The sequence below is a fragment of the Sciurus vulgaris genome (genome assembly GCF_902686455.1).
Source record: "Sciurus vulgaris genome assembly, chromosome: 2".
Taxonomy (NCBI): domain Eukaryota; kingdom Metazoa; phylum Chordata; class Mammalia; order Rodentia; family Sciuridae; genus Sciurus; species Sciurus vulgaris.
Window position 1 is genome coordinate 163416943 of NC_136462.1, and position 27240 is coordinate 163444182.

Sequence of the window (27240 nt, forward strand, 5' to 3'; positions counted from 1 at the left end):
TAAGGTAAGTATGGCCACCGATGGGGGAATCACATTACATGATTTCCCTGTGCTTTTAAAGGAAAAATTCCAGGGACTTGATCAGCTAAAAGTCTCAGAAGATGTAACTTTACTCACCAAACTTGATCCTGGCCTTGCTTCATCAGAGCTGACTGGCCCACAAAAGGACAGTCACAATCATAATGGGGCATGTGTAAACAAAGAAGTGAGTATAGAAGGTAGTGTACAAAATAATAACAACAATGATAATTAAATAGCAATATATGAAAGATAGGGAACTAGAGGGAGAAAATGTTGCTTCTTGGTGGATTCCAGGCACTTGGGAGATCCTGTTCTAGGTCTGATCCTTGAATTACAAAACATTTCTTTAAAATAGTTCATTTCTATAGCATAATTTTCCTTTATCTAAGCTGCCTTGACTATATTTCTACTTCTTTCCAGCAAACTCAAATTAAGACCCAAACCCAAGTCCATGTTATAAAGATCTGCTCAATTTCACCATGTTTTTTTTTTTTTTTCTCACTTTATTTGGTCTTCTGATTCAAATAGTCAACTTGATCATTTGAAATCTTCAGTAGATATCTAAAAATATGCTAGTCTGCAATACAATTTTTGTTTGCTTTACATTTTCAAATGAACATGTTCCTATACAAGTTTTCTTCATCTCAGTAAATGCACCAAATTTTACCCAAAAACTTAGCTGAAATTCTTCACTCTTCTGTTTTTGTCATATAGCACATCTGATTTTCCTCTATAAAAAACATTTCTACTTTTGCTTATATTTAGTTTTCTCTGTTCTGAACATATAAAATAATTGCATTTTCTTTTCCCCTGGAACTTAGTACCTGGGCATCTTCCTCCAGACAATGTAATGTGAGGGAAAGTTACATGCATCATTCCTTTGTAGAAGCATCCCTACAAAATAATTGATTATCTATTCCCATCATCTGATAGATGTTATTTTGTATAGTAGGGTATCCATCAGCCTGGGTTCCTGACTAAGCCAGAGTCCTCTGCTGACTCCTGATATACAAACAGTGCAAGTGACAAATAAACCTTTGCTGTTTTATGACACTGAGATCCAGTGGTCATTTGTAACTGCAGCAAATCCTAGTCTATCTTAGCTAAAAATAAACTCTAAATACTATTTTAAAGTGTATCCCAAACCTGATGTTTGTTGCTTCCTTTTCTATCATCAAGGTGTTACAAATCACCCCATCTCTTGCCTGGAATTACAGCAGGAGCCTTTTAATCAGTCTTCTCTTTCCTACTCTCATATCTCTAAAGGTCATTTTCCAAAGACCAACCAGACTCATTTTGTAACCGTGAAATAGGTCTTGTGAAAGCTAGCTAATTACATGACAACATCAATATACCCAAACCCTCCACACGCCCTCCAAAAACTGCACATTAGGCTTAGAGTAAAATTCAAAGCCTCTCTGTGAACCATAAGACCTTTTGATTGCACCTCTGCCTATGTTCCCTACGTTGTCTCCTGTCACTTTTATCTCTCTGTTCTAACCACAGTGACTCTATTACCATTGCTTGCAAAGAGTAAGTTTATTCTCCCCTCAGGGTCTTTCTCTTGCTGCTCCTTCAGCATGGAATGTTCTAGGTCAAGACCGCAGTATGACTTGCTACTCCCTCTCATTTTATGAAGCTTTCTTCCAAGCTCTGGTCTTGAGAGCAGTTCCTATATTCTCCAAAAATGCAACCCTCAATAACTGACAATCTAGTCACCTTGCTTTATTTTGTGAAGCACTCTTTTAACTCTCTTATTCATTTATTTACTTACTTTGTATTTTTTTTTCTTCCTAGACTACAAATATCATAAGGCAAGGATTATTTGTTTTTCAGTGCTCTGTGCCTGGTATGTAAAAAAGTGTTTGGTGCTTAGTGGGATTCAATAAATATTTATCAAACGAGTGAATTAATGAATAAATAGCTGAAACAATCAGGATGTCAAAACAATACTGCAGGGGAAAGACAACTGAATTAGAAGCAGTACACTTTCATAAGTCCTCTGCCTCGTTTGTTTAACAGAGCAAAAAATAAATACAAATACTGCTAGATAATCAATTTGTATAGCTTTTTTCTATGATTTACTACTCATAATTCATTTATTCAGTAAAACTTGATATGTTCAAATTAACTGGTTCCAACTAGCCAGTGCATATTGAAACACGGAGTCTTAAAAGGGAATTAGCACAGTACATGTTTAAAGGTACAATAACTGATCTACATTCCCCCATATAAATTATCTAAATTTTCCACAACGGATCAAAGAAACATGTGAGAATATTATATGAAAGATGAAGAATGGACTCAAAAACAGGATAGGCAAATGAAATAAGTAGAAAGCACCAGGCAAAGAAGTTTGTAGGGAAACTAACTTTCTGAATAAGTTAAGTAGTGCTAATCCATCATTAGAAGTTGTCAGTGTGCTGTGAATTGTACCAACATGTTTACTTTCCATCATCACTTTAATGAGAAGTGTTTATGCAAATTTCCATCACATGCCAAAATGACATATGTCATCCTACAAAGCCTGTGGTCCAGTTGAGGATCATTTGCTGTGACAAAGACATATATTGAAAGATAACTGGCTTTTGATGGAACTGAACTTCTCTCCCTGGCCTCAGTACCACTTCAATGAAGACTAGCTATTAGAGTCAGAAGAACTATGTTAGACTCTAAACTCTGTGATTTTCCACTCTTGAATATATCATTTAACCTTTTGATGCCGGATGAGGAAGAGGATAACAATACCTTTCCTTGATGTTTCACAAGTTTGCTCTAAAAATAAACAACTCATGTCAAAGATGTGTTTTATAAGCTGGATATTTTAGTTATTTGTTTTATTTTGCTTTTTTGAGGAAACTTAAGGCATCCTCTAAATTGAAGTTGACATTTATACATTTCAAAGTAATAGGGAAAAAAGAGCAAGAACCAAAATAGATGTTTGGCTATATGGACTTTACTTCCTCTTGAGATTAACAACATTCATATCAGATTAAGAAATGTTGAGTAGAATAATTAGAAAATCACACTGCAGTTTCTTTAAACACACAAAGGTACCAACAACTCTCACACAAGAAACCTCCATACTCTGTTTCCACACTTAACCATTTGTGAATAATCCATCTCTCAACCAAATAAAAAGCAAAATTCACAGTCATGATAAAATAAAACAAAATTCTTGGTAGTTTATGTTATCACCTGAGGAAAAAAGCACAATCAGAAGGAAAATGCTCACGATCATGCATTTCCTGGCACCTACTTGCTGTTATAATGTATATATTGACAAAACTCTGAACACTAAAGTGCCACAGACTTTAGTTATTTTGTTGCTCTGTTTATTTGTGTAATTCCCCCGTTCATCATTGAACATACCCAAAGATCTCATACAACAAGAGAAACAGGAGGCATGAAGAACACTGTGATGGAAACATTGAGTTTCAATTAAAAACATCTGGTTATAGCGATTTAGTTATCAATTACACAAGCCCACGTGGATCTCACACTCAGAAATAACTTTAGGGAAATGATTAGTGATAAATAAAGACAGTAGAAAATAATTCCCAAATTACTGTACATCAGGAATCCACTGTCAAAAGAAAGACAGCTTGACTCTTCAAGGAAAACAGCACAGGAAGGACCATTTGTTTTTAATGAAATCCATCTTACTCTCTCTTACATACAATCTACAGTATCCAAAAATTTTAAAAAAGAGATTATGGCAAGAAGAATCTGGTTACTTCACCCATCTTCACCAACAAACTGATCAATATACTTACTGTAGTCAACAGATGACAGGGAAATATTTAATCACCCATGTAACCCAAACAAAGAATGGTCAGCTAACCCTGGTTCAATGCCTAGGACTGGCTGATATTTATGTGCTTTTAAAAAAAAATTTAAGAATCAAATTACACCATCAGGAAAGCTCCCTGATTGTGTTGTTATTCTTACCTCGTGGTGATTTTTTGTCAGCCATTCCTTAATGGTGCCAAGGGCAATGACTGCAGCAGGTTCATTTGGAAAACCTAAGTGAAAAAAAGTTATAAAAGTTACAGAGAGGTCAAAGGTGGTGTGAGAATGGAATTTTCTCATTAAAATAATATTCAATCCAACCAACAAGTACTGAGCAAGGCAGACCTCAGTAAGTTGTATAGAAGTGAAGCCTTCACTTCTACACAGGAGGCATTAAAAGGGCTGATCTTACACTAGTCTGGAGTTAAAAAAAAAAAAAAAGGATTTAATTGTTATTTAATAACAATATCAATTAAAATATACTTAATTGTTTACAAAGCACTTTCATGTGTTTTTTTTTCTTACAAATTGTGCTCAGATTAAGATTTATTACCCTCCTCATCTTAAAAATCAAGTAAATGTGACTCAGAGAAAATACGTGGTTGACCCAGAGTCACAAGGTCACTATTCCATCAATAAACTGTCACAGGCTGGTTAAATAACATGCCAAATAGCCATACCACAGAAAGCAATTATCAATATTCACAGAATGTGACTTATGTTACACTTAGGGACATTGGAGATGGTGTTTGGAATTGAAACCACACGAGTTAACTGATTGTGAGCTGTGGGTTTCATTTTTTTTTTTTTTTTTTTTTTGTACCAGTGATTGAACCCAAGGGTGCTTAACCACTGAGTCACATCCCCAGCCCTCTTTTTAAATTTTTTTTTTTTTTTTTTTTTTTGAGACAGGGTCTCACTAAATTGTATAGGGTCTCGCTACATTGCTGAGGCTGGCTTTGAACTTGTGATCTCCTGCTTCAGCCTCCAGAGTTGCTGGGATAACAGGTGTGTACCACCATACCCTGCTGTGAGTTTGATTTTCAAGGGCAGAAAATATGTCACATATATGCTTCACCCCTGTGAGTATCAGCACACATTTTCAGAATTTCCAAAACACCTAAGAATGTCTTTTCAGTTACATAAACTGAACACATTCCTAGACCTGCAGAATCATTAGGCATTCTGTCAATAGAGAAATTTATGAAGGAATAACCTCATTTACATATCTTTGGTTCAGAAAGAGGAAGAGATGGGAATAACTATTTTGTTAGAATCACTCTCTTTACGCTCACCACCAGCTTCTTAATCACGGAATCCTATTGTCTTCCAATGAGTCTTTGGCCTCTCTGACATTAGATATGCTTTGATTTTCATATATCAGTATCTCTTCCCTCTTGGATTTTACTTATTTAGTTAATTTTTTATTAAAGCATACAGTTCAGTGTTTATTCTGTTTACAATGTTGTGAAATTATCATTACTCATTCCAGATATTTTCATCACCCCTTACAGAAACCCTGTACCCATTAAATAGTCACTCCCCAATCTTCCATCCAACCAGCCCCTGGCAACTTTAATCTTTTCTGTATGTATGAATCTTCAAATTTTCCTCCTAAAATTTTCAAAATTGCCTTCTCCCCTGTCTTCTCCTACTTGTTTGAACACTTCTGCCCTTGTTCCTTTTTCCAGAAGCATTCATTAAATGTACATCTTTTCCAACATCCTAAACACAGCTTTCTTTTTACTCTATACTCTAGCTAGTTACAGCAACATCCACAGAGCATGTCCATGAGGGTGTCTTCTGGAGAGGACATTGTCTGTGTGGAGAGAGAGAGAGAGAGAGAGAGAGAGGGAGAGAGAGAGAGAGATCTAAGATTTAAAAGACCCAGTTATATTGAAGGGTAAATACATGTCCTAATAGCTCATACTGAGGTGTGGATCTTGGTAGACCTTCACAGAGATGTGTGAGAGAAGAGGAACAAGAGCGTTGTCTCCATTTCCAAAAATGAACACTGCTTTCCTGATTTGTATTGTGTAGGCTTTGCTAAAGGGTGCTTTAGGAAGGCAGACAAAAGAAAGTAGGGCCAAGTTTCATCTATTTTAATTTATAGATCAGAGAGGAACACTGGGATATGAAAATATGCACAAGTTCTTTCTAAGTTCATCTTGAACATTTGGGATTGTGGACTTGTTATGAATAGTTTAATCGTATCCATTTTCCTTAAATGAATGCCTAAAAGCATAATACCCTAAATTAGTAAAAAAAAAACTTAATTAAACAATAGTTAATTCATTAAACAAATTTTTGTTAAATCCCCCAAGAGTGGAGTTACAGACACTTGAGTGAGTCCCTGTCCTCTAAAAGTCCAATGTCTGAAGGAGTAAATATATGAGTAAAATGACAACCATAAAACAGTGATAAAACAAACTTAGGGTGGCAGATGCAGATGAGGGAACTAAGAAAGAAAGAGGAGTGGGATTTACTGGGAAATGTTAGAAAGCTTGAAAAGAGAGTTGCAATGTGGAGAAATGGGAGACATTCTTCAGAAGTAAACAGTGAGTAATAAGGCAATGATAGAAAAACTGAAGGAAAATGAAGGGGAGAAATCAGGATGAGTACTTATGGGCTGCAAAGAAGAAGAAGGCCAGGATAAGCATTTGCTGTTAAGGAACTGTTTTAGTCTGCTTTGCATCATGGTGACCAAAATATCTGACAAGAACAACTTGGAGGAGGGAAAATTATTTGTGACTCATGGTTTCAGTGGTCTCCATAGATATTGAAGTTCATTGCTCTGAACCCAAGGGGAAGCCAGACATCATGGCCAAAGGGCACAACAAAGGAAAACAGTTCACTCCATAGTAGCCAGGAAGCAGAGAAAAATAAAGGCAGAAGGGGCTGCAGGAAAGATCAACCTTTCCTGGGCATGCCCCCAGTGACTCACCTCCTCAAGTAATGCCCTAGGTGCCTACTACTGTTACACCCAGTCCATCCATTCAAACTAGGATGGACCAATTTGGTTAACGTTCTCCCAGACCACCCATTTCACCTGTGAACATTCCTGCATGACCAAAGGAGCTTTTCTGGAACACCTCATATCCAAACCACAGCAGGAGGAAACTACTACAAGTTTTTCCTGTGTATCCCTTCCCTGAGTTTAATACCTACACACACTTCCCTTGATATGCTCCAAGAGCAAAAGTGAAATGTGTGTGTTTTTCTTCAAAACAAACCTCCTTCCTGGCTTTATGCTTTCCTCTATGGCTTTACCTTTTTCCTAGATACTGCTGTATTTAAGAACTTGCCCTGCTGGTATCTGAGTCCTAAAAGACATTGATCCTCTAAAATATTGTACACCTCCCCTTCCTTTCCTCCTTTCCCATATCTCACTCAAAGTCTAATGAGCTTCACCTAGACAACCTTAGGTACCCCTGAATTCTGCTCCTTTAGTTACCTGTCTTCTCTAATCTACCTAGCATACCAGTTCCAAGTGATCCCTTCTAAAGCATAGTTATCAAATTACAACCTGAGATAAAGCCACACAGCCTTTATTGACTCTCCAGCTCCTGCAGAATAAATAAGAACACCATAGCATAGTAGCATTGCCTATTTCAATGGCCACTAGGGGCCTTTCTAGACTTGTCTTGGTTTTTCTTGTTCATTCTCTTCCCATGAAATTGTTCTTTAATTCTTAGGTTTGCTTAATAATTACTCAAAATATAAAATTATAGGGCTATATAAATCAAATAAATTTTATAATCACATTCAATTACAATGGCCATCTGCATTAACATTGACCTTTTGAAGATATAATTCCCTTCAGAGAAATTATACAAGTTCTTCTAGAACCATGGCAACAATGATCAGCTCTCAACTATTTGTGACCTCCTGGTCACTCTCTCCCATTTGCCAAAGCCTCAGGCCCTGAGGGCCAATTTTTATCGTGACCTCAAGGTAATTTCATATCCCCAGTTGATTTCAACTTCATATCCCCAGTTGAGAGGATGACCCAGCCAACACCTGGCTGCCAGTTCCTCAACCTGTTCCTCTTCAACAACCACCTCCTCCCTTCCACCTCACCTACCTCCTTCTTTTTAGATCACACTCTGGACCTTGATGTAACCTTTCTGATCCAAAAGTACAAAGCAGAACTCTCTCAAACCCTGTTTTGTATTCAATTTGTTTGTTCCAAGGAATGCAATTTTACCAAGCATTGGAAACCCACTCTGTTCTTAGGCCTCTCCCCAAATTAACATTTCCCCCTTGAATGATCTGACTCTTTCCTATCTCTCTGTATTGCTCATTACTTTTTCTACTCCAACTATACTGGCTTTTTTCTGTTCTTCTAAAGTTATGACCCATTTCTACCTACTGCCATAAGGCCTTGCTCATACCATTTCCTTTCCAAATTGACATTTCTCTTCTCTTCTCCATGTTTGCACTCACTTTTACTTGTCCTCTGCTCAGTTATCCCTTCTCCAGGGAACACTGGTCTGACATTGATGACTCCCTATTTTACACTATCTCACACCACCTCACCTTTCCCTCACAGATGCATCATTTACAGTTCTACCCTTGTTTATATAAATATGTGATTAATAATCTTAGTAAACACCCTAAAGTGGATAACACATCTGTCTTTGCAAATCACTAGATACCTAAAGGATGATCAACAAATAGATGTTGAACAAGGGAGTGGATTGTGAATTAATGGATCTTTGTATTAACAACAGAAACAGAATCTCAAGGGTGTTCAGCCATAGCATGGTGAGGAGGAAAGGATGTCACAAAGGGGCCCAATCAGACTGCTATATCCACAACAACCCCTTTCATCCATGAGAAGAAATGTTAAGAAGATTCATATGAGAAAACAGCTCCTGGAGGGAAGAAATACGGTAATTAACAAAAGGGAGAGGGAAATATCAAGAAAAAATATTCCTGAAAAACTTCCTGCTTTCAGTGGCATGTATGTACAAGACGAAGCATGATGTTCAGGGTAAATAGCAATAAGACAATTCTTTGTCCACCTAACTGCAAGACACCAATGGTTATAAATAAGACCAGTGAATAAACAAGGACAGATTTTAGCCCAGGGATGGCCTTCCAATGGTAGCAAGACCCACCCCAGGAGGTCACAGTATATTCTGGTCACCAGAGAACTTTTGTTCACAAAAGTAGAATGACTACCCAGAGGGAAGGCAGCAGACAGCCTTCAGATGAATCACTGTATTAGATGACGTAGAAAATCTCTCCAAGTATGAGGGTCAATGAGGCTGAACAAGCCATTAATAATTTAGGGTCAGGCATGCAGGGAGTTATGTATGTGTGTACTCAGGTGTGCATAGAATCTGCTTCTGCTGGCATTCCAAAGCTTAGGTCCCTACTCATTAGGATGGATTATTAAAATTACCTTTGTTTTAAGTGTGGATGTTGACTTAGATGATAAATAAATGTTTCCTTACATTTGCTCATTAGTTGAAAATGCTTGCTAAATTCTTACATATATATGTATATATGCTTTATTTTGTTTTGTTTTTGGTACCAGGGATTGAATCCAGGGGCACTTAACCCCTGAGCCACATCCCCAACCCTTTTTATTTTTAATTTTGAGACAGGGTCTCACTAAATTGCTTAGGGCCTCACTAAATTGTTAAGGCTGGCTTTGAACTTGTGATTTTCCTGCTTCAGCTTCCTGAGGCATGTTTATATGTTTAAACACACATGCACACACACACATAAACATCACCCAGCTCAAAATGTAAAACATTTTCAATACCGGAGAAAACAGCCTTTTCCTGAGTCAATACACATCCCACAAGGAAATGGCTATTCTGACTTGTATTGCCATGGGTTTAGTTTCATGTCTTTTTATATTTCATATTCATGGAATTATGGAATGCATGTTCTTTTATATCTATATTTTGTTGAACACTACACCAGCCTGATTGATTCGTGTTATTACCTATAATAGTAGCTCATTCCCTTTTATCATAATGCTGAATTCCATTATATGAATACACCACAATTTCTTACCCATTATAGTATTGATGGGCAAATGAATAATGATTGTTTCCAGTTTAGGACTATTATAAACAAAGCTGCCATGAACATTCTCATACATGTTTTAGTAAACATAAGTGCTTATTTCTGTTGAGTCCACATCCAGGATATGAGGATGCTGGTCTACTTGTTTGTTTGACTCTGGTAAATTTTGCCAAATAGCATCCAAAGCAGCCACTTTACACTCACACCAGAACTATATAAGAACTACACAAATGTTTAAAATAATAGATTTATTTATGTCACATATTAAGATGTATTTTTTAATTACATTTTTCTTCACTAAAAGCCTTTAAAGTTAGCTTTAAGCCATTCAATCTTTTTTTTAAACTTGAAGCTCAGAAAAGTTTTATGATTTTTCTGTATTCCCACTACAAATTCGTCTTGTTCTTAAGAAAGAACAAACTCTGTTAATGGAACCTCTAAACACTTGAAGTAAAAGAGAGAAAAAGCAAAACAGCAAGTTGGGTTTACATGGTTTCCATCCATGGCATATCAAATAGCTCATTAGATGGACAATTTTCTTTTAGTTTGTTACAAACTTATTATTTCTCTTCTTCAAATTTCAGTACAGGAAAATACAGCAATAAAGATTTGCTAAACATTCTATTCCACTCCTGAACTAAATGTTGGAATTGTTAAAACCCAGAAGGTTTCCAACACAGCTATGGTGAATATGGTTTTGACATTATCATAGGCAATTTTTCTCTCTGATTTTTGTTTAATTATTTTTTGCATTATTGAATTTCCCAATATCTTTAACACTTTCCATTGTCTTTCATGTGGACGTTAAGTTTGTCTCCCTGATAGAAAATTCAATCCTGTTCCACTAAGTTGTAGCATATTCCACTAATATAAACACTAATATAAACACACACAGCTTACTCAGTTTTACTATCCTTTTTGAAGTCAGAAACAACAGGTCATCTCTAGTTTTCAACTTTAAAATGAGAGCCTGCTTATAGTTATAGATTACCTTATGGTACAGAAGTAATACCATAATCAATTATTTAAATAGCTTCTTACTACAAAAATACAGAAAAATAAAATTGAACATTATGCCAAGTATAATTAAGCTATGTTTGAAAACTTTAAGTCTATCTGACATTTGCAATCTCCCCAGGGCCTCCCTTTCTTGCATATCCCCCCAACGCCACCTTCTGAACCTGTAACCAGGACTCCCTCTGTTCTCCCTGTGGATACCTTTCTAATAGTTGTAAGAAGAAGGTGATATAATGGCCAAAATCCAGGCCAAGTTCATGGATCTAAAAGCAATGTTTATCTATTTTATTTTCAATAGCACATGACTTTTGTGATGGTTTCACTTCAATGGGGTGTAGTTTGTACCTCCATCCCACCTGTCACAGCTCTTAGCACAAAGTTATAATGGAACAGCAACAATTTTATGGAATTATAAATTCCTGTATACACTGCATATATTTAGAAAGTTGTTGACCTACTAATCAGCCTGTAAGTTGACTATAATGGTGCTGAATTCATAGATATACATATCATGTATATATACATAATATGTATATATATGATATATATATATATATATATATATATCCATAAGGTAGAAGCAGTAGTTTGAAAAAAATAATCAGACTTCCTTGAACTCTGCACATTAAATTTACACCCATTTTTGAGCCCTCTTTCCTTGTCAAGTCCTTAATAAGAAGCATAATGTTGCTTATTATTATTATTCACATGCAAACAGAAACAAAAATAATAAGAAGTTATCAAACACAGGACTTTTCTCAGATGAAAACCTTTGATTATCTTAACTGAGAAGAATACATCACCAGGCAGTCAAATGTCAATATCAGTTGGATAGGGATTGTAACCATTGACTTCTAATGCAAAATTATACATTGCTTAATTTTTTAGGAAGTAATATTAATATTTTTCCATTTTAGCAAAAAATGTCTTGTGGTAGGGACCAAAGAGACATGAAGTGAGCAATAGTTTTAGGGCTCGAATGAAAGGAGATAATTAGTTTTGGGGCTCAAGTGAAAAGAGATAATTTTCTTTTTCATTTTCATCAGTTCCTCTTGAACACACACACATACACACACACACACACACTCACACTCACACACACATACACACAGTTTTCCTAGATTGGGGGTTAGGGGCTGAGGGTTGTTGACAAAGGGTGTGGTAGGCACGGGGAAGTATAGAGCAATACTTTTTTTTTTTTTTGTCTCAGAACTGCTTTTGCCAATCCCTCCCCCAGGCCTCCTTCCAGCCCATAGAAGCAATTCTAAGCGCACGATGAAATCAAATTACTTGAAAGAAATGAGCTGAAGGAGCCTCGCCGTTAAGCAATTGCTAGAGCAGCCACTCAGACAATTCTGGCTAAGGCTGAGTTTCACAAAAGATAAAACAGGTGAAGTAATAAGAGTGACACTGGCCCCTGTTACTGCAGTGAGCACGGCAGCAGAATGCTAAAACAGGTGTCACTGGCTTCCCTTGGGTTTACAAAAGGCCACCAGAGTTGGCAAGAGTAAGGAATCCTCAGCCTGTCATTAAGATAGTGTAGTTTTAGCTATTATTCAAAAGGATGAGGCAGGGGTTGTGATATGAGCATACAGAGTTACTATGGCATATTAATAAGTTGAATAATCATGGCAGATGCTGAAAATACTCCACATCTATCCTCTTGGCATGTGTCACTTCCTGGTGTGCTGGCTTGACTTACAGGAATCTTTTACCTGAGGGCTCCTTCTGCTGGCCAGTGCTCACTCTGCCAACAGGTAGGCAGGTCCAAAGGATCAGGAAATGGACACCCCTGTAAATGTTCTTCATCTCTCAGGTAGGTAATGTTGAGGTGTGTACTTTACAGTTCTCCAAAAGTTGCTCAATGGGATTATACTGTTGTCCATAGTGGAATAGTCCTTGATTTTGCACTCTATGCTTCCTTTCCTTGTCTCTCATGCTTCCCAAATCCTTAATTGAAATCATATCCCAAATTAACTACTTGCACTCAAACCCCTTCCTCTGAATCTAATTTAGTCAAATTATAAGGGCAATCAAGATATATTAATGAAACTTAGAATGGTAAGGACTTATCTTCCTTGCTGATCTTTCTTCGGGCTTTTCTAGTTGTAATCTCTGGCACATCCACTATAGAGAAATGTTTTATAAATTAGCTAATGGAATGAGGGAAAATAGTTGAGGTGATCAATGGTTGTCACTATGAAATCACATAATAATTTATTTGGGGGAGTATAGAGGTTATATAAGCCAGGACCACATGGCAGGCAAATCTGATACACAGATAGCAATTTTTTAAATAGTATTAAACTGCTCTTGGTGCTGTTGCTTCTGTTAGCATTTATTGAGCAATTATTATGTACAAGTTACTCTACTTAGCTTTCATGTGTATTATCTCATTCAGTCTTTACAACACTATAATGGGAAGAAGGGACTAGAAGAAGGAAGACAAGCTGACCTGAGAATAGATGGCAACTTTGGTTACAAAGATACCATTTTTGGTAACAAAGATAATTAATTTGTATTGATATTAAATATTGCCAAGAGGTATGCAAAGTATATTATGAATTTATCATGTAAACTTTAGTAAACTCAGAATCATTCACTAATGCAGTTGCTAATATTCACCTAAAGAGAAACCAGTGATTCTGAATATGGTCAAGAGCGGGCATGAGATAGGATCCCGGGCTATTGATAGGAGCTTGGGCATCTTTGACTTCCACATAAAATAGCTCAAACCCTCAAAACATTCTATAGTGATTCTATATATAATCATTCTTTTTTATTTTTTTAAGTACTGGGGATTGAACCCAGAAGTGCTTTACTACTGAGTTACATCTCTAGCCCTTTTTATTTTTTATTTTGAGACAGGGTCTTGCTAAGTTGCTTAGGGCCTCACTAAGTTGCTTAGGGCCTCACTTGCCATCCTCCTGACTCAGCTGCTTGAGTTGCTGGGATTATAGGCATGCATGGGCCCTCTCATTGTACAGAAGAGAAAAAGTGGTTCTTAGAGAACTCAAGCAAGGGCAGGACTGTACGCACACCTGGATCTGCCTGAATTTTTCCACAATACATCCTAGCCCAGTGCTAGGAATGCTGTTGGTCCTCACACTCTTTAGAATGGAGAAAACATTCCATAAAGACTCTATATTACAGACTCCAGAAGAGGTGCTACATTTCAAACTCTAATGAAAGGAAATCAAATTGGAAACCTCTGTGGACAAGGAGTTTGTTACAGAGTACAGAGCACAGGGCCTCCCACATAGTTCACTCCCAATGGAGCCAGGGAGCTGATGTGCTACCCTCTTTCTCCAATGACAGCAGTCATTCTACCATTTAATGTCTTCCTTGAAGAATAAGAGTGGATTTGAAGAGTCCATCCTCTGTGCTCTGGGAATGCAGAAAAGCTGGCATTTCTAATCACATAATTATTCTTGAATATTCAGATACCTTCCTTTCAAACATGACTGGAACCTATAAATTTGAAGCCTGCTGACTCTCAATGGAACTTCTGTGACATGCCTTTCCCCATAGCCTTCCTTATCCCTTAGTACTGATTTTCCTGACACGACCTCTAAAATAGGTCATAACAAAAGAAGTAGAAGGAAAAGAGTATACTTACCATCTTAATCTCTTCAGACACATTGTTTCATTCCATTTGATATGGTGTATGCCAATAGAAAGCATTACACTGTAAATTCTATAATATTTAGCCTCAGACTTGAGCTACTTTTTTTCCCTCTACTTAAAACTTTGTAAAACAAAGTTTTTCCTTTCAAGTTGCCTTTCCTCATACTTGGTTTGGAACCAAGTATGAATGAAGTGCATTTTCATGGGACACAAGGTGACAAAGTATGCAAGCTTCATCAGCTTTTCAAACTTATGAGCTCCAGTCTCTATTTCTAAGGGTATTTTTAAAACCATCTTTTGCCTAAGGAATTGCAATAATGACCAAAGAAATGGCTCGTGAAACAAATTCTATTCTATGCAAGCTGTTCCTACCACCCCTGAATAAGTCTCCTGAGGAAGGAGATGAAAGATCCCATAGAATCTCCTGGAATGGGGTTTCTTGAAAATTCTTTTTTAAAAGAACATTTTTATCCTATGGGGTAATCAAGGGAGTTCACTGAGGACATCAAATCTGGGTAGAAAAGACTTATGTTGAGATCTACTGAGAGAGAAAAATATACAGTATATTTACATTTATTATGTAAATTAATGGGCATTAATGGCATACAGTGATATGTAAATTATGGGGCATTAATGGCATACAGTCCTGGAAGCCAGCAATCTTTCTAAACACAAAGCTCACCATGTCGCACCTATGCAAGGAGCTCCCCAGTGGCTGCCCACACTCTTTTGACCAAAATCCAAACACCTCACCTTGGCTTAAAGAGCCCTTTCAGTGCCCTTATCAGTATCTGAAATGATATCTGTCTCATTACCAGGTGTTGATGCTGCTGGAAAATAAGCTTCCTGAGTCAGAATGCCATCTATTTTGTTCACCTTCCACCTCAGGCAAAATAGGTGTCCCATAAGGGGTCATACTATGTTTTGGAGCATGGGGAAGATCCCACTGGTCCAGTGTCCTGTGAGGCATCCCTGCATCCTGCAGTTATTCTGTGCCCTCTGAGGCCTACAAAACTCAGTCCTCTCACTGGAGGGTAGGAAAGGACCTCAGTGCTGCTCTCTGGTGCCTGCTGGCCTACACATTCCGTGAATGTGATCTTTAAACAACCTACAAACATGATGTGGGAGAACGAAAACTCTAGGTTCCAACAAACAGCTCTCGGGGTTCTCTATCCCCCGAATGGGACAGAATAAAGGACCTCTTTTGGAGACATGCCAGCACACAAGGTCTCTTAGTTTTATTTGTCATTGACTCCCAGGCATGCAAGCCACCTCTGTTCCAAGATACTTTTATGCAAGGTTCTCAGGAGGAGCCTGTTGAAGGTTCTCTTCACTGCTCCCCTACCACCTCACTGTGAAAGAAAGTGGGGTAGTTCCCAAGTCCCCTGAATACTGGCTTTTGCTCTTCATGATTACTCAAGTTCACTGAAGGTCTGAGTTTGTAAACTGCCTCCAAAGTTCCAGAAATTCTTCTGAAAGGACTTTTAGTGTCAAATTTCTCTAAGGTAAATGCTGGGCATGGAGATGCTCTCCTCCTCAGGCTTGACTCTTAAGACATATTCTGGTTATAATACTCTATAATTTGAGGATTGCTGAAAGTGGTCTGCTGAAGGCACAGGGAATTTGTATAAATAAGGCTGGTCCAGTTGGCAAGACTTCTATTCTATGGTTTGGATAGTATTTAAAAGGGCAGTCATTCCTTCATTGGTTAAAACAGAGATTAAAGTGATTTTAGATAAGATTATAATTTAAAATAGAACACTATTTGATATATATTTGTGATTCAAAATACAATTTATGATGTAATTAAAATACACTAGAGGACATCATCCTGAAAATTATTTTCAAAGACATTCCAAAAGAGATCAAGTGAGAAGCTCCTAAAACTTGAGTGTTGAGTCAGAGGACATAAAATCAAATTTGACATGAGCAGTAATGCCATTAGACTGCTGTACATCCTCTGGATAGGGATTTTTTTCCCTGAAGGTGCTGGATTAGAAAATTGGTCCCATCTCTCACTTCTCTATTCCATCTGGCTTTTCAGAACCTTCCCTGTTTGTGAAGTTTATTTCCCTGCCCCAGTGATGTTGAGTTTGTCCATTTGATATATTTTGGCCAGTGGAATATGAGCAGAAGTAAGACTTGGAGAAGTCTTGCTGGATTGAGAAAAGATTGCCCTAAGTAGCCACTGCCCTTTCAGACTGGAGCCTGAATTGAGACAGGTGGAGCAGATATGAGCCCTGATAGAAGAACAGAATACACCTTGCACATGCTGAGTTCAGCTGCAATGTGATACACCACAGCCAAACCAAACCACAGACTCATGAATAAGAGAATATGTGCTATTTGCTGTCCACCACTGGGTTTTTGAAGTTGTAATACAGAAAAATCTGAATGTGGACTTAAGAAATTGAGTAAGAACTAAGAGTGCAGGTGATACGATTTTTCAGAAATCCCACTGAGGATGTACATCATAGGGAGAGACTTATTCGTCTATAGGTTCTTGCCTTCTTTGCAATACAGTGTCATCTGTATACAGTGTCAGGATAAAAATATTATATAGATAATAAATTCTGCATACTAATTCAAGGAACTGAGAAAGAGAAGCAGTTTAAAAGAAACCCTGGAATAAGAAAAAGAGAAGAAGCTTTGGAGTCAGACCTTTCAGGTTTTGAATTCCTCCTCAAAAGATTATGGTCTGTGTGAGCGAAACAGGTCTCTCTTCCAAGTGTCTTCACCCCAACTTGTTATAGCAGGTAACTCTTCTTTTATTGTGAAGATTAAATCGTGTAAGCCACTTTCATTTACCTCCTTCACAGGTCTTCTTGTTAGCCCCCTGTTCCTATATTTATCTTATTTGCTTAATGATGTAAGACAGTTGAAAGATGTGAGAAAGCCTAACAGGTATAAAAATGCTATTAAGCACACAAGGTCAGATACCCAGCTGGGAACTCCACGCTCTTCAATGTGTGACAGAGTTAACAACTTAAAGTGTATGTGTGTTCTATTTTCAAGATCAAGTACAGTTTCACTATTTCCCTCAAGAATTTGGAAGAAGATTTATATTTCCTATTTTTCCAAACTACGTTCCCTGATGCTAGAAAATACGATTTTCAGTAAGAGGAATAGATAGTAGATAAATAGGTTTTAACAAAACAATTTCATATTTGGCTATACCACTGAAGAAATTATATATGCCTGTTGTGGTCTAAAGTATCAACCCCAAAAGCAACTTAATAATTAGATCTAATTGATGTACTCTGGATTTCACAACATCCTTATAATTTGATTATTTTTTCAATAATCTCAAATGGATTTTGAGGGACCTGAACAATGAGTTGTTATTCATGCAGTAACTGTACACATGATCTTTTTTGATTCTACCTAACACACTCTCTTGGCAGGTTTTTAAATTTCTAAGTTTTACCCAAACATAAGACACTGCTCCTGAAAATGCCTAGAGAGATGTAATTGGAAGTGATACATACACTGTTTCCCTCAAACAGACAGAACCTGGTTCATTCCTCTAAACCACAGTGGGGCATTTGGGGGCTAGTCAGAGTTTGAGGAATGAAAGAAGAATGAAGAGACCAAATAAGCCGCAGAATTTTAAAAGAGGAAAACTGCATTTTAAAATGCAAATTTCTCACAGTGCTCATCAGGTTTAGTCTTAATAATGGATGACAGTATTCCATAAGCTATGAGCTATAGACTAAGTTTGTGGTGAAGTAATGAAATCCTAGATGGGCATATTTCTCATCAAAAATCAGTTTGTCCTCCTGCTTGAGCTTTGGTAAGCAGACACAAGATAGCATGAAGTTGTAACATGCCATGAAAAACCTGCTGGGGCATGAGAAGTTTAGGTTGTATTTTCCGTGGAATAAACGTGTATTTCAACACTACAGAAATGTTAAAGATTTAATTTGGTGGATGTCTTTGGGAAGTTGGAAATTTTGTGCATCCTATGGGTGTTCCTCAGAGAAAAATAAAGTAGATGTGTGCACACGATTTCATGTATAAACACTGATGTTTTTATTCTTACAAAATAAGAGCACTTCACTGTTGTCCTTAGGCCCAAAGAAACTCAAGAGTCAGGACAATGCCAAAATAATAGCCAGAGCACAACCATTCTTTCTCATTTTCCTCAGCATCCTACTTGGTGAAAATAGTAAAGAGTAAAATATATGGAATTTTTTTGGGGAGGCAGACCAGCACGTAAGGAGCTTGGGATTTGTCATCCTGTCCTAGCAAGTAAACCAGTGAAGAAACTGAAAAAAAGTAACTATTCTTCTAATATCCATCAAAGAAATGAGGTCATGGGGCAGATTACTGCCTCCAAAATTGGAGTGATACATATATACAGAGAATCACAACCTATCTGAGCAGAAACCTCCTAGCAGAAACATCTGCAGGAAGCATTATTGCAATAGGAAAACCCTAACTGTAATTGATGGATTGCTAACGGTTCAGTGGGGACAAGTCTAAAAGATAAAAACTCCTAGAGGAACCAGTCATTGGAGGGTCTCACACTTTTGTGAATTTTGCTTCTAGGAGCTAGACCAGGTTTTCACAATGAAAATTAAAGAAAAACTTCCTCTGCTTCTGGTAAGAGAAGGGGGAAAATAAATATTTTAAAATATACTACAGCATGCTGTTTTTCATAACAAGACCTGTCTTCCAGAGAAACTATTTTAGCAGAACTTAAACTACTGGGGTTTTTATCAGATCCTAACCAACCTAGGGAAAGCAAGGTATGCAACTCCAGCCAACTCTGGTCTTCCATGTAAAGGAAAGAAAATATTCTGTTCAACCTGTTCTAGACCTCCTGTTCTACCTAAAAAGGGGCAGACATTAAGAAACAGTTGTGATGTTTTCACTTCTATTTAGAAAATTTTTTAAATGACATGAAAATCCCTTAAAAATAGTAAAAACAGCAAGATTGCGGGATACAAGTTAATATGCAAAGGCCAAACATTTTCCTATATAATAATAGTGTACAAGTAGAATTTGAAGTTTAAATCAAAATACCAGTTATATTAGCATACTTAAAATTGAGTTTTGGGAGTCTCACTGCTAAGCTTCACCAACTCAGCATCAAATTCTATGAAAAAGTCTTGTGCTTACTACCCTGTCTCCCATCACCCCCAATGAATGGGGACAGACACTATGCATGCTCCCTGAGGCTGGGACAGTGTTGGTGAAGAGGGTCTCTTGGCCACCAATGTTGATCACACCTGAGTCTCAGAGTCACAGAAGCCTGCGCTGTTATGGCAGAAGGGTGGATATGCCAGGGCCCACTTCAAAGCTGGACATGATGTGACCCAAAACTCTAGTTTGTGCCATGGGTGCCCGGGTCTCCATCTGCTACTGGTCTCGAGGCTACAACCATGAACTCTGGCTTGCATTTTGGGTCCTCAGTTTTTACTGTGTGCTGGGTCTCACTACAGCAGGCCCGGTACTGGGTGTAGAGACAGAGCCTTATGCTGACTTCCATGAACTCATCTCTGGTGGCTGGAGTCTTGTTCTCTCTTCTGCCACCTGAGGCTGGAGGAGGCTGGTAGAAGCAGTGCCACCTAGATGAATGTGGTTCCAGTGGTTCAGTTCACAGTGGACTGGTGGTAGGGGATTTGGGCTTTAATCTGAACTGGATTTCACCATGGCAAACCTAGTTCTAGGTTTCAAGTCTGAGGTCTGAATTTAATTCTCTCCATTTCTCTCAAGTGGTGGGGGACAATCCTCTTCATGCTGGGCTGCTTGGAGTTGGGAAAAGGCGATGCAGGTAACTCCTTCCTTACTAACTTCTTCAAAAAGCTCTTTCATTTGTTATGCTGAAAGCCCTCCTTATGATTCTCACCTGATTTTCTTAGTTCTCATGAAGGTAGTTTGCTGAATGAGTAACTGTTCAGTTTGGTGTGTGTGTGTAGGCAAATGATCACCAGAGGCTATTACTCAGCCATCATCTTGCCCCACTTTTTCCCAAATGCTTTACATTTTGATTGGGGAGTTGGTTACATAAGGTATATATTTATTTAAATCTATTATCCTGACATAAGCAAACTTGAGGGAAAATCTCTTCCAAATTGAGTGTCCAGCAAGGGGCAGAAGTGTGCAGGTTTATTGTCATTATTGGTTAGTGCTCATCTGAGGCATGTGGACAACTGAAGTTTGAGAAGGGGACACCCTGATTTTCTGACCTATGTGCAGCAGAGATAAGAGTGATAATTAATTTTAAAATACTTACTATGCTGGGCTGGGGATATAGCTCAGTTGGTAGAGTGCTTGCCTTGCAAGCACAAAGCCCTGGGTTTGATCCCCAGCACCACGAAAACAAAAAGGAAAAAAAAAAAAATACTTACTATGCTTTAAAGGAGAGAGAATGAGAGAAAATTCCCTTGGTAAATGTGGATACAGGGAGCAGAGAAGATGAGAAGACCAGTGGAGAAGCCGTGGTAGTAGTAGAGGAGGGCAGTGTCTACCTGTCTGAGCCTGCTTTGTGTTGCTGTAACAGAATACATGGGAGTGGGTAGCTATGGATGAATAAAATTTTGCTGACTCTCAGTTCTGAAGGCTAGAAGGCCCATGATCAAGGTGCCAGCATCTAGCAAGGGTCTTCTTGTCACTTTTATCACATAGTGGAAGGTAGCAGAGTAAAGATAGAGAACCCAGTTCTGAAAGCCCTTTTCATAATGGATTAATCCATTCACAAGGGCAAAACTCTCATGGCCTAAACATCTCCTATCACTCCCCAACTCCCAATACTTATATTGGTATAAAATACCAACATGAGTTTTCGTGTGGAAAAACATTCAAGTCACAGCATTGTGCTACATGCAGGGGTTGTACCTCTGTTCTGGGAAAGTTGGAGGAAGTAGTCCAACATGTTCATAGTTTACCCCTTCCACAGGGTTAGAGACAGCCAGTTAAGAACTCTGATGCATTTGTTTAGCTTCACAATTCCCCAATGTTGATTTTTTTATTACACTGTAAGTATAGTGAGAGTTTCTCTTTAGGTGAAAGAAGAAACCAAGGAACTGTTGAGACATGAGGCTTAGCAAAAGGGAAAGAGAGGGATGGAATGAGCATTGGAAGTTTTAAGAGGAAAGGGAAGAGAATGGTGCAGTAATCCACATGGTCTGAATTAAGAAAGAAAATGAGAACCTAGACGGGCATATGTGGGCAAAAGAATTCATCCTTTGCTCATTTCCCCCAAACCCCTAATATAAATAATGATTCATAAATCCTTCTAAAGCTGTTCTATTCCTATTGGATGCCTTTTTAAAAGTATTATTAAAGGCTTTATCATTGGATCATTAAATAGAAAATTGTTTTAAACATGTGTCAGTCATTAAAGGAGGTCTCCATAATGAGTATTCTATAGGAGAAAGAGAGAGAGAGAAAGAGAGAGGGGAAAGAAACTCAAGATATCACAGTGGTTTAGTGGCTACTATAATAATATCAGCAAGTTAATTTACCTTCCCTCCAGGGCAGAAGCTAGCCTTGACTCAGAATGTATTTCTGCCTGATCACCTTCTCCTTTAACCCTAGTCATTTCCTTCTGCAACTGTGTAACATTTTTATGCCCAAATTATCCTGCACTCATTTGTATGCTGCCTATTAAATATTAGATTTTTATAAAGGTGTTTCTTTTCTATAATTTCAGCTATACAACAAGAGTTTGAGAGCAGGCTCATCTCTGGCTTCCTTTCTTTTTCTTTTCCTTTTTTTCTTGGAACTATAATATTTATGAAGTGTGCTGCTTTTAGTTAATGCTGTGCTTATGCAGCACCATTCACAGCATTCATAACTCAGATGCACTCTCTCTATTGTGTATATGTGTATGTATATAAATACATACATATCTTGCTTATATGGCAGCACCTGGAGACTATTAGTGGAGGAAAGCAGTTAACACCCTAGGGGCAGGGACATAAATATGTATATATACCATGTGTATCATCACACATACTAGAATAGAAACACAATTTGACATTTACTTCATCTTAACTCATATCATGCAGACTGAAAGGAACTTGGTCAGCTTCTGCTTCGTGTTTTAAAAATGCAATAGTCATTTAGTGATTTCCACAGTGGTAGATACCAAACCAAGTTGTTCAGATATCTCCTTGATTGGCAACTACAATCACAGATTTTATCTCTCTATATGTAAACTGATGTATACACACAAGCCCAAACCATAATGTTATCCTATGTGGTCCCATCTGCTTTTGTTTCTCTCACAAATAAAGTTTTGAATAGCATGCTAGCAAAATAACAATGATGGCATTTCAATGTATCTACTTATGCAGTGCATAATTAAAAATTAAATACATATCTTTCTTCACATTTGATGAATGCTATGGTTAGGAAAAGCAAGGGATAACTATTTGGGTCCAGGTAGGAAACAGAATTTCCTTCCTGGTCTAAATATGGAAATTTGATGGAGAGGTCTCCTGTAGAGCAAGGACAGGATTAAAAGAAGAAAGATACATGGAAGTACACAGAGATTATCAGCAGAAGGAAGTAGTTAACATCTAGAAACAAAGGAAGGAAACTATGTTAGCACAGCTCAGGGAGAAAGAGTAGGAGCCAAGAAATAGAGGTTTATCCAGTGAAATATACTCAGGGGAGAAATACCCTTCCAGAAGTATATACTGTCAAAGCAGAGGATGTAGAGGTTAGGAGACTGGAGGCAAGGAACAGGAAATGGGCAACTGGAAGCAGATAAAAACGTACCCCAATCACTTCCTTTCTCCATTCCATTCTAGTACTGGCAACCCAATTCCACTCATACCTGAGGAGCCAAACCCAATCAGAGGCAAGCCTGCAAGAAAACTTCCACAGGGCAAGACAGTAAAGAGAGGGTAAAAGGAGGAGGAGGGCAAAGAGAGAACAATCCATGAACAGGTGAACTGTGTCATCTTAAAATATAAGCCTCATGGAAGGTCATTTACTAGGTCATCACTTCTAAAACTGCACTTTATACACAGATGCAAGGACAGAGAGGTGAGCACACAGAAGTGGCATAGAATCCCAGATTCTGTCACAGAAGCTGCCAGAATTGATTAAACATGACTATGGTTATAAGTCACAGGCCCAGAAACAGCTGTAAGCAGGTGAGAACTGGTGTCTCCTAGCTAATTCCACCATGGGCCCAACTTGGGGTTTGGGGGCTTAGCGTCTCAGGTTATAAGTTGGTTCTTGAGAGAGTTATTCCAAAGTTTCTGTTCTTGAACCTCACTTGTTTCATCAATTTTTCATTCACTTTCTATGAATATGCACTAGACACAGGTGTTTTTAAGTCCAGGCACAACCAGGACTTTACATAATTAGCAAAATTCTGGATCCATTAGGGCTTACTGACATTGTTTTGTACTAAAATCTCCTTTAGATTCTGCTGATTTTCTACAAGATCAATTAATTTTAGTATCATACTTTATATATATGGTTTATTATTTTCAAATGTTTAGTCACAAAATAGTCCTTAAAAACATATCTTATGTGTTTATGTACATAAAATACAAGTTTTTCTATTACCCTAGGACCATTTTAACAGTCAGTGGGTGTCCGTAAATTTACTCAAATACTATTCAAGGGCATCAAACATTTGTGTTGCATGTTCAAATCAGGAGCAGCAGCTGATGTGTAAAATGAAGACCATTTTCCAGGTTTCTCTTAAAGAAGAGGCACTTAGCCTTCATCATAAATATGTTCTGAAGGCTAATGTGCCTGCCAGAGTTGGAAGCACAGTTGGAATACTTAACACATTTTCAAACAGCAGTGCTGCACTTCCTAAAGTTTATTGCTAAAAACAACAAAAAATAATTCTGGCAGGTAAAATGAGAGAGTCTGGTACTTAACAAGTCCCCCCACCCCCCAAAAAAGAAGATGGCTCATGTTAGATACCTAGCACAGGGAAGGCCATGGTGGTATTTATCACTCATGTCCTATGTCCATATCAGGAAAAATTTTTTTTAAAAATCTTCAGGTTTCAAGAAGGATTTGTGAGTCTTAATCTGACTTTCCTTTCTTGAAGGAAGTCTTTAGTACTTTACCAATATGCTCAATTTTCTGCTAGACACATGAAATGGCTGTTTGACATCAGTACCACCTGCAATGCTTGTCTCTTTTTATATTGATTTATCTGCTAACCTTGATGAGAGAGTCTTAGATTGCAAATCAGTCATGCAGCAGGAGAGGGCCATTTTGCCTAGTGACAAGTTGCATTTGTGATTGACAACCACCTTGCACCTAAACTGCCTGGGATCTACAAAGTCTCTTGAATCTGTTTCCAAGAAATTGCAACTTTCTTTCTCTGTACAGTCTTAATTTAGGAATTAAAGAAAACATCATTGTGGAAGAGCCAACTTCCTTATTTACTGTGATATCCAGGGGCTGTCACAAGCTGACACCCAATCAGCAAGGAAGTGTTTTTCCCATATGCCAGGTATCATGCTGGTGCCTCTGGAGAATGGGAGAGAATTTCTAGCTTCAAAGAACTTGATAGTGGGGGAGCAAGACACACACACAGACATACACATACACACAGACACACACACACACACATACACACATATACACACACAGAGCAAGTAATGCTAATGTCCTACTCATATTCCTTTGGTTCACCCTGCTTTTTCAGTGAATAGTTGGTGATAAGCCTATGACATCCTATTTAATGTTCCTATATCCAATTGAGTACTTTCTCTGATCCCTGCAGGGGTAGGAAGGTGCTCATTTTGAATAAGTCAGAAATAATGGGAAGTTACTAAGTCTGGAGACAATCCCTACCCCATGAGTGATAGGAAGTGGTGGACAGATAGTTCAGTTTCCTTGACCCTTTGTGACACAAGTATGAAGCATGATCTCTATGATTTCTCAGAAGATCTTTCTTTAGGTTTCCTATGATTGCTGCTAACTTAGTGACTTAACAATAAATATAAATATATGATCTTTATAGTTCTGGAGGTCAAAATTCTAAAACTAATTTCAATGAGCTAAAAATCAAGGTTTGTGCAAATCCATTTCTTTGTGTTCTTATATTTCCAGAGGCTGCTATATTTCTTGGATCCTGGCTTTTTCCTCACACACTGTGACTTCTGATTCCACTGCATACCTTCCCTCCCTCTGCTGCTGTTGTTACACTGCCTTCTGTGACTAACCCTTCTTCCTTCCTCCTAGGACCACTACAATTACATTGGTTTCACCTAGATAACACAGAATCCTCCTCTCTCAATAGTCCTGACTTAATCAATATCTGCAAAGCTCTTTCTTCCATTTAGGAAACATTCAAAGGCTTGGCGGATTAGGATGTGGGACTCTTTGTAGGACCATCAGTCAGCCTATCACAGTCACAAATAAAATGAATCCCACAGTAATAACTCATTCATTAGTGTGTTATTTCTTGGCTTTCTCCCCATTCTTTTCACTTTCCCAACTGGTCTTTATCTATTATCTTTCACACTTCTTTCATACACACTTCATTTCAAATGAAAAGACTCACACATACCCATCAAGTTATTTTATAAGAGGTGTCTGGAGACAGAATCAGATAAAGAAATACAAAGAACAGAAATGCTATAAAAATTGATAGTGTGAATATCAATCCAAACTAAATTCTAGAAGGTGCCACAGTAAAGGGAGAATTTAAATTAGAATTTTAAGAATGGGCATCTCATTAATGGTTTAACAAGTAATTTGGGATCCTTAAACTATAAGTATTTGAGCCCATTTCTGACTAACCAAGAGAAATACCACCATCTTGAAATCAAACATTTATCAAAACTCTTTTAAGTTCCCAAGTGGAGGCATATGACCCAGATTTTTCTAATGCCTGGAGACATGTAATTTTATCTGTAGGACTCCAAAACTGGAGAAATACTTTACAGGAAGATCTTGCTGATTTTCCTTTTTCTGCTACTGAAGTAGAATACAGCAATCCAACTGAATGAATATGTATTGGGAATCAAATACAGCCAGACACAACTCTGCCAGCTGAGGGAGATATCAAAATAAGGATGCGACAACTATCCTATACTCAAGGAGTTTATAGACTTACTGAGGAAGCAAAACAGGAACACTGCTTTAAAACACAACAGCAATAGCAGATTTTTCCTTATGCTTTGTTTTGTTTTTAAGAAGGCCATATCGCCCATACTCAGGATGTCACAGAAGCCAACACTAAGGGAAAAGAACATGACACTCTGAATGACTTCAAGCACAGCGATTCTGAAGATTCATACTGTATGAAGGTGGAGGAATATCTGAAATCATTTATTTCACTTTAACTTTCTTTTGTATGTGATATATCATAAAAGTCAGTGTCTAAAATGAACCCCAAAGTTCTCTTTTGATAAGTACAAAGTATAAATTTTAATGGCTAGTAAGGCATCACAGTATATCACAATGCAGTCAGAAGGTATACAAAATTAGAGGAGCGTCTTATGATTGCTAGAATTTTGAACTTAAGAAAGTGTACCATTCTAAACTGCCAAATCAGTTCAAAATCTAGACATCTGATCTCTTTATTGCAATTCTAAAACATTTTGCTTGATTCTCAAGGCTGTCAGGCATTAATTTAATGGGAGAGAAATCAGGAGAGCTCCTTCTTCTCCTGTCCTCATCTTTGTTTATTTATGGTTCTGTCTTTTTTTAAAAAAAATCTCCTTTACACAAAGGAATAAAAAGAATCTTTTTCTCTCATATTTGGATTTTAAATGGTGTACTTAGGCTGAAATGTTA

General features: G+C 37.7%; 1 protein-coding gene across 2 annotated transcripts in view; it reads right to left on the minus strand.

Annotated features, from left to right (window-relative positions):
• Positions 1 to 27240, minus strand: part of MACROD2 (mono-ADP ribosylhydrolase 2) — a 2108743-nt gene that overhangs the window by 547946 nt on the left and 1533557 nt on the right. For both annotated transcript variants that reach the window (XM_079128517.1, XM_079128510.1), the window contains exon 8: positions 3973 to 4046. In XM_079128517.1, the coding sequence (XP_078984643.1) occupies positions 3973 to 4046 (74 nt within the window). The remainder of the gene's footprint in view (positions 1 to 3972; positions 4047 to 27240) is intronic.